Source organism: Notothenia rossii (genome assembly GCF_949606895.1).
Source record: "Notothenia rossii genome assembly, chromosome: 6".
Taxonomy (NCBI): Eukaryota; Metazoa; Chordata; class Actinopteri; order Perciformes; family Nototheniidae; genus Notothenia; species Notothenia rossii.
This window is the reverse complement of record NC_136909.1, coordinates 31,655,475-31,664,315: the sequence shown is the minus strand read 5'-3', so window position 1 is coordinate 31,664,315 and position 8,841 is coordinate 31,655,475. Positions and strand designations below refer to the sequence as shown.

General features: G+C 38.2%; 1 protein-coding gene across 2 annotated transcripts; it reads right to left on the bottom strand.

Moving 5' to 3' along the window:
- Positions 1 to 1,180: 1,180 nt before the first annotated feature.
- On the bottom strand, positions 1,181 to 6,786 carry ctsla (cathepsin La). 2 transcript variants are annotated; one of them, XM_079688135.1, is made up of 8 exons: positions 6,631 to 6,786; positions 5,602 to 5,736; positions 5,392 to 5,514; positions 4,722 to 4,874; positions 3,201 to 3,425; positions 2,390 to 2,558; positions 2,189 to 2,306; positions 1,181 to 1,610 (listed from the first exon to the last, which is right to left on the bottom strand). In XM_079688135.1, the coding sequence occupies exons 2-8, from the start codon at positions 5,722 to 5,724 to the stop codon at positions 1,511 to 1,513; spliced, it is 1,011 nt and encodes a 336-aa protein (XP_079544261.1). In that variant the 5' UTR covers positions 5,725 to 5,736; positions 6,631 to 6,786; the 3' UTR covers positions 1,181 to 1,510. The 2 variants fall into 2 exon arrangements, with proteins under 2 accessions (XP_079544261.1, XP_079544262.1); XM_079688136.1 differs by having other exon boundaries at positions 5,602 to 5,733; positions 6,631 to 6,719.
- Positions 6,787 to 8,841: the final 2,055 nt, after the last annotated feature.

Genomic DNA, 8,841 nt, shown 5'->3' with positions numbered 1-8,841 from the left:
ATACACTACAATATATTGTTTGATAAACACAGGTTATTGAATTTCCTGAATCAAAGAATATTGAAATATGTAATACGTAAGGGGGTTAGTGTCAATTCAAAAACTCAAGTGTTGAAAACGGATTACTTTACAACAAAAAGTTAAATAATTAATTAAGTTATAATTTGTGGGACATTTTAAGAAGAAACACCCACAATGTGCTGCTTTTTATTTATATGGTCCACTGTGTTTTTATTATCAGTCAGACTATATAACATAATTAGACAGAATTATAATTTTATTTCAAATTACCCTAAATTAAATAGACACCAGTAATCATTGGTTACAGCCCTGATTAACCCCTCATACCTTTAGGACCCATGTAATCGTACCCATTGTGAGAGAATCAATAATCCTCTGATCCAGACGTCAGCGAGCTTAGCTGCTCTCACTGGAAATCATGTGACTCTACGTGTTAGACCGTCGCGTGGGATTATCAACAGCTGAAGGCTCATTTAGCATCCGAATACCAAAAACTGAACATTGATTTCTGCTCTTATGTTGGAAGATAATGCAATGTCATAACGTTTAAAAAAAACGGCTGATAGTATGATAGGGCGAGATTGATCACATTTGTCAGTGAGCCAAGAACAAGATTAAAAACACCTCAAATCACTTTAGTCTGATTAGTCTTCAGAAGTTACGAGACAGGAGGATAGGAGCACCTTTCAGAGCAGTACACATGCTTATGTAATGATTTTGTACAGTATAGAACAGTGTTTTTAATGATTATATACAGTATTTATATAGCTTTAATGTAATGCATCTCCAAATTGGGTGATTTATTTTCCCCAGATACTTTGAATAGTTGCTATTAATCCTCTTATAAAACTCAAAGTATGTGAAAAATACATTATAAGAGGCCATATTTTGCTCATTCTCAGGTTTACTAATTGCATTTCGTGCCTCTAATGTGACATTTATTTGTCTCATACTGCCTGCAGCACCTCTTTTCACCCTCTGTCTGAAACCAGAGCCATGTAAATGCCCAAAGGCTAATATAACCCAAAAAAGCCAAATAAGGCCCTTTAAAAAAGGCAGTCGTTTCTTATTTGTCATTTAAGAAAATCAGCTAAAACCATGTCTTGAAATAAGACATTAAAAATACAAATTACATTTAAAAAACATCCAGAAAACCATCTAGTGTTTCACAACTTTTAATTGATCACAGTAAAAGTAGAAAAAAACATTTACATTGACCGCAGCAAGTTTTTAAGCATCACTTACCAAGTAACGTACACATATTTACAAATAATAAAAACACCAAACTAAAATTTGTTTTAAACAAAAATAAAAGTGGCACAAAACCAGCCAAAAAAAAGGCGCCATTTCCCTAAAAACAACAAACAGTGTTTGATTAACAGTCGCAGAATCTCCTGCGGTTATTGTCGCAGTGACTGAAGCCTCGCCGCCGCCTCCAACCAAACTATTGCAATAAAAAACACTAAGGAGCCAAGAAGAGCAGCTAACGTTAGACCATTGGATAGCTGGCTGCTGTCGCTATGCCACAGAGGTTCTTCCTGTCTTTAGCCATCATGATGAAGCCTTTGTCTCCCCAGCCTTCACCCCAGCTGCAACAACACAAACAAAAAGGACAGGAAATGAGTTTCAGTTTGGATTGGAAGCGTTTAGAGAAATCAAATTAAAAGCCCAACCAGCTAGCCTCAGAGGGAGGTCCCATTTGCCTTCAACGGTTAAATTCATGTTTTAATATTTTTGTTATAAACAAGCAGCTAATCAAAATTGACGAGTTTGAGATAAAAACCCTATCAAAGTTAATGAAAATGCTGACTGGAGGTCAAATGTATTCAGTTTTGACCACCAAAACGAAAAGATGTAAGAAGGGAAACTCTTTAAATATACTTTAAGTAGTAAAAGTTCTCAACCCAAGTAGGGTGTGAAAATCATGTTATTGCGAGAATAGCTTTTTCTTTTTAATGATTCAAGACAAAATACATTTTTATTTTAAGCCTTTTAGGACTCGACAACCCTAAATAATAATTAAATAGTTCCAAAACAGAAAGAGTATTGAAATCCATCTACAGGCACAGTGTAACATATCTTTGTAAGCAGATAAACATTTTCTTAGCGCCACTTTTCCTTCAGGTAGCACTAACAAAAGTAGCAGACTGATTCTGTTTCCACTGACCTGTTCTTCACAATCCAGAATTTATTTCCGTCAACATCTTCTCCCTGAAATCCGTAACCCACCACCAGCACGCCGTGGTCCAGCTCCTCGCTGCTGCACTCCTTCTCGTAGTAGATTCCTAAAAACACAAGCCCAGTGAGTTTCAGTTATACTTGCTTAAAGAGAGGCGAGGGATACCAAAAGAAAAGGCTTGTTACATACCAGATTGGTAGAACTGGAAGGACTCGTGGCCGGCGTCGATGGCGACAGAGACGGGCCCCACGGAGGCCACGGCCTTCATCAGCGCGTGCTCCTTACCGCTGGGGATGTCCACGAAGCCCGTGTCGTTGGCAGCGTTGAACGAAGCGTCGTAGTGGCACGGCTGGTCGTCCTGCGGAGGAAGAGGAAGAGCGTTAGCAGGTGTCAACACAGACCTCCTGAATCCAAAACATGTCCCCCAATTCAAACTCTGAGCGAGCAATGCAGAGCTATTAATGGATTCAATGATTAATCTGCAACCAATCAAATAGTTTGAAAAGGTATATTCCTAGCCTAAATGCAAATCACTTGATTATAGCAAATTCAATATAGCAAATTCAATATTTAGTTTTATATCTATATTTAGGAAGCATCATTCGTCTTTGTGCCTGCTTCACTTATATTTAAGACTTTTCAAACGCTTTTCTAATGCCAATTCCAAGGAGGAAAAATCATGTTTATGTGGGAGTAATTACGATTCAATCCAGGTGCAGGTTTTATTTGTCTTCATGTTTTTGTGGTCTAATTCTTTTTTTCTTTTTTCTCTTGTGCATCACTTCGTGAATTTAATTTCTGTGACAGGTGCTAAATAAACGTTTTTTAAAAAAAAATTTTTTATTATATAATAAGTGTTTATTAATGGACAGTGCAATTATTACAATTGTGTGTTACTTTATCATCTTCGACAATCAGTTAATACACAGCCCTATACAGCGGCAAAACGTTTTCTACACTTTGAAATGGGACTTTTTGGTGACTTGACAGAGACACGTACCGTCCCCAGGTAGGGGTAGGAGTCCTCGGAGTCCAGGCCGCTGTTGTCCTGGACGTACTTGAACGCCTGGTCCATCAGACCCCCGTTGCAGCCCTCGTTGCCCTCCGGTCTGGAGCAGTCCACCAGGTTCTGCTCGCTCAGAGACACTAGCTTACCCGTCTTCCTGAAGACCTGACCCTCCAGAGCCCCGGTGGTGCTGAACGCCCAGCAGGAGCCACAATTACCCTGGGGCACAGACACAGGATCAGTTCACCTCCTTTGCCTTAAAGATCTGACTAGAGTTAAAAAGGCACCTGTACATGTTTGTTTGTTTAAAGCATGCATCGCTTTCTGATGTTGGCCATTTTGTTACTTTTGTTCTCTCCTGTGTGTCCCGGAAGCATTGGACATTGTAGAGAGACACTTTGTTAGGGAGTCTAACTGTTAATACGTGTTATCTTTTATTAGCTTTGTGCGATTGTGGTTGAGACATAATAAGTTTTAACATAAAGACACAGACAGAAAGAAGAAGTTTAGAAATCAGTTTCCTTACATATATCCCTCTGGATTCTCCAAACCGTTGTGACAGTTTCTTATTTAAAATAACTGACTTTATTACCATCACCTTCAGGACAGACCAATATGATTTTTGCCGTTAGCATATTGCGTCACGTTTTTAAATTTGAGTCATTTGATTGTGTTGTACTTGTGTGATCCATTCTGTTCCTGGTTATGCACATTATCTCTCTGATTCCAGACACTTCTCTTTTATAGATAACATTGTATTGGAAGCTGCACTCCAGTACTTTGGCCTAATGTATATGATTACAGTTTACAGGGAGCTGGTAGGGCCGGTTTCAGCTTACAGAGTGTTAATGTATTTGCAGTGGGTGAGCAGAGAGAACAGACTGTACACTCAGGGCGGAGGAGTGTGTGTGTTGCTAGATAACTAAAACAACATGCAAGTGGCCCTCTTATCTCCCTGTTCGAGCAAAAAAAGTAGTGGACAGGGTGCCCTTGTTGTCTTCCAACAAGCAAATCCGTAACCATGAAGCTGTTCAAAGTCACACATTACATAATTCTGTTTACCAAATGTTTCCAACAGCTGATACGAGTGTGTGTATCTCCTGCAGTGCTAACAAAGATACAAAAATGAGCATGTGTGTGTTTCGAAACAAGCTTTTCACTGCAACAACAATTGGCCATATGCGTTGTTTTTTTCTTCAATGTCAGTTATGTAACAATAAAGGCTTAAAATCAATGACATTCCAGTCCAAATGTGACTTTTCTTTTTCAAACCGAGCCATTGATTTGCCTGATTAACAGATGGTGTATCTGTTCTTGGTAAAAAAAAAGTGTATCACTAAGAGTTGTTTTTGTCTTAACGGTAGTTAATAAATTATCCCAAATATCTATACCCGAGTCAGATTTTGCTAACACTCCCTACAGTGTTACCGGAAAATATATTCTAGATTTGACCTCCTTGCAAACACATAGCTGCACCTTGATGTGTGAGCCGGCGAGACATAAAGAGGTTATTACCTGGTCCTTAACGGGAGTGACGTAGCCCTTTTCCCTCCAGTCCACAGAGCGGGGGGCTTCCAGGAAGTTGGGCTCCATGAACAGGGACCCCTTCACCTTTCTCTCCGCTTTGTGCTTGTAGCCGTTCATGATCTGCCTGAACTCCTCGTGAGTCTGTAGAAAGAGAACATTAACTGAGTAAATGAAGCTGAGTTACTCCAACAAAAAGACTTGAAAATAGAAAAGCTGTGGTCTATGATTGTTGTGTTTATAGCTATAGCAAAAAGTATAATTTAGTGCTAAAGTAGATGCATTTTTTGCAATTATTGTCATTAGTATCTCCAACTATAGTTTTGTGTCCTATCATTATCCGGTTTTATAAAAACAACAGTGTGTTTAATGCCATATGCCAAGTTTTTCCCCTATTTTATTTTTCATCTTAGCATGCCTTTGTCCCACACATCCAATATGTTATTACTGGAGGTGTGTATATTTGGACACAAGTTTAATAAATACAATGTTTTATGACAATACAATTGATTTACGGCATCACCCGTCTATATTTGGAGGGCAAATGTTCTCAACGACTCTTGTTTTTGAATCAGTTTTCCGTGCTTATTTGTTTTCCAGGCCCTATAAAATCCCTGATATGCGTTGTAAAGTAAGTTATGTGTCCAAAGTGTGGGCTCACCATGTCTCCAAAGTGGTTCATGCCCAGGCGGTAGGAGTGTGTTCCCATGGAGTGCTCCAGGTTGTGCAGCTCGATCTTATTCAGGTTCTTCTCCCATACCATTCTCCTCCAGCCCTCTTCCTTCTACAAAACAAAAGGAGAAAAAACATTCAGAATTGTGTTTGTGCCAAATGGCAAAACTAAAAGCAGCTTAAATAAAAAATTCCTCACCTCATGATAGCTTTTACTGTGCCAGTTCTTCCACAGGTTCCAGTGGTTGTCCAATCTCGGGTCCAGGCTGGGGGCAGAGAGGGTGGCGCTGAGGCACACGGCCAATACGGCGAGAGGCAGCATTGTTGCTTCCTACTGGAAACAAACAAACAAACAATTTCCAAGGAAGGTTAATCATTGATTCTCCCAGGTAACATAATCCATTACCAACAACTGAATATCATTAGGAAAAGCGTTAGGTCATGCCGCGAAATCCACTTGTTTACTCATGCACCCATTAGTCTGTGGTACAGTTTGTCCACAGCCGCATTAAAGCTGCAGTACACATTCCAGACAGTGCCGTCATTTCCCGATGGCTCGGCTCAAAAACTCGATAATTATCAGGCAAAATAAGATATTTGAGACCGAATGACCCCTATACTTGTTGAATAGTGACTGTTAGATATAATATGTTGTTGTTTGGGGATGTTTTCCTTCAAAATAGGGAGCAGAAACTTCGCCACGTTCCGACCACACAGCGAACCTGTTTTTGTTTAGTTCGCTATCACGGGATCTGCTGCGGTGGCCGAGAGCCAATAATCCGCCAGGAAATCGAAACTACTACCACCAAATGATAAAGGAAAAATAAAACTATAACCGGTAGCTGGCAGAGAGCGGTTTCTTCCAACGAAACCGGGTGCTGGTGGATGTTCTTTTAAACCGCAGGAAGAACACTAGTAATGGCTGCTTTAGGCTATAGTGGAGCTAGAAGACGAAGACAAAGACAGCCGAATGAAACAACATAGCAAAGGCTGGCAGATAAACATGTTAGTGTTTTAAAAAATAAATAAAATTAAGATGTTATCAAGTCGACATTCATTCAAACATACACTTGGGTGTTGTTTTTTTCTGGGATTAAACGAAGGGGCAAAAAACCCCAGAATAAACAGTAATATTCATCTATATGCTTGCTTTAAAGCAAGTATAACCATCAGGTGTTTAATATGTTAATATCAGAAAGCAAGTCTAACGAATAATTATTGCACTTACAGTATATTCTCAACAGCTGAAGACGACGAAGAAAATACCCTTCGGTGGAGGTACACAAAGTTTATAAAGGCCTGAGTGAGCCTCTGTGATTGGTCCGCTCCTTGTTTATGACCACCGATGACCCGCCCCCGACCTGCAACGTCATCTTTGGAAGCACGTGATTCCTTTTCTCTGGAAAAGAGAAAAACGATATGTCTTCATGTTGGATTGTTGCAGCTGAAAACAATTTCTATTAACTCAGGGTTTTTTCTTTGAACTTAAGTTATGTCATGGACCATTCAATATATATTTATTTACACTTATACAAATATAGGTGAAGCAAAGACCCTTTTTTGTAAGCCTAATCAAATCAGCTTTTCGACAAGTTTACGAAGTAAACAAACTGTTCAAATACTTTAAATCCTAAATCCCTATTTGTGTTCTCCTCAGTGTGTTCACATGCATGTTGCTTTATAAAGTAGTCTTGGTTATTCGAGTATAGGCTTGAATGCAGATTTTCCCAACTAGATTTATCCTGAAGACATTTAGACACCTTTTGGCAATCGGTTTCATTACCAGGTTTCTTATCTTCCTTTAACATGTTTGCATGTACATGAGAAACTCTTCAAACAGTGGAAGTATTGTTGTGACAGCTGAAATTGAATAAATAAGTCTGTTTCTACCACTTGTATAGTTTATAACACAACTACTGCAAAACAGTAGGCCTACTCCTAAATAATTGATAGGAAGGAGATTGATAATAAGCCTATCTTTACCTTCAACTCCAGCATTAATACTGAAGTTTCAACCAACAGCAGAACTATAAAATCAGCAGCCAAATGTTCAATCAAACTACAAACAAAGATAAGGCGACACATTATGTCATTGATTATGTCTCAGACAAAGCTGTGTTTTTGAAGGATGGCAGTGAAATTAAAATGTATTACTCAATAAGTTTAAAAAAGATGTTCAATACTATTAGTGATGGCCGATGTTTTCATTTTTCTAACAATTGGATTGAATGAACATGCAGGATTTACATGAACTTGCTGGAACAAAGTCTGAGTTGATCATGTGGTTGATAAAGGTTGTGAAACTGAGAACTCTGATGGCCGGGTTGTTTATGCATTTGGAACTAAACCTTTTGTTGTGTGAACACTTCTTATTTATTAAATAATCTGACATTAGATGTAGAAAGTAAGCAAGTACATGTACTCTAGCTAATCTGCCTAGTACTGCCTAAGTAGAGTTTTTTGTTTTTTTACATGAATATTGATACAAGGCTTTTTATTCTACAGACTGGACCTACTCACAACCACTGGTAGTGTAACTATTTGCAAAAGTACTGCAATTAAGTAAATAATATTTGACCTAATTTTAATAATAGTTATTACTTCTTCTGCTACATTTCAGAGGGAATCTGGTCTCTTTTTTACTACATTGTATTTATCTGACATTAGTTACTTTGGAGATTTAAAACAGACTATAATGTACACAGATTTGTTTTAAATGTAACGAAACACATACATTTGCTTCAGTGGAAATAAAGCCAAATATTTTACAAATGAGTATTTTAACACTATGCTGATAAAGCTTGTGCCCTATTACGTATTGCTTCCCTCATCAATTAACAAAAAATGGATGTGACTGCTTCCACCTCTGCTGACACCACTGACTCATCAGAGACATCCAAGATGCTCTAATCTGGTGTTAAACTGACTCTATAATATACAACTGAGTATACTTGCATATCCATACAGGAAGTTCTCGGTCAATAATTTATCATGTTGATCCAGTTACACATGCTGAGGATGCATGTCTGCTCTCTCATTTCTGCCAATTATGTTTCTTTTTTAGCTTTTGTAAAATATGATGCAGTGGAAATATTGGAACATCATGCACCCCGTTACAACATAAACATGTGATGCATTACTTGGACATAATGATTGACTCATGTCACATTATGTCACTGTTTAGATGTAGCACTAGCATTCAATGTATTGAGTATGATACTTATATCCTTTTCAATTAATACTATATTTACTTTATCAGATAGGCCTAAATATAAATTCCTGTATAAGCATTCAAGTTATAGTTAATATTCTAAGTTTTAAAAAGTAGGCTGGCTATTTTTAAGTCTTTATGCTAAGCTAGGCTAACTGGCTGCTGGCCCGAAATTCCTTCTTATCTTTCAAATATTTGAACAGTGGTATCTTCTCCTTCAAGTTTTGA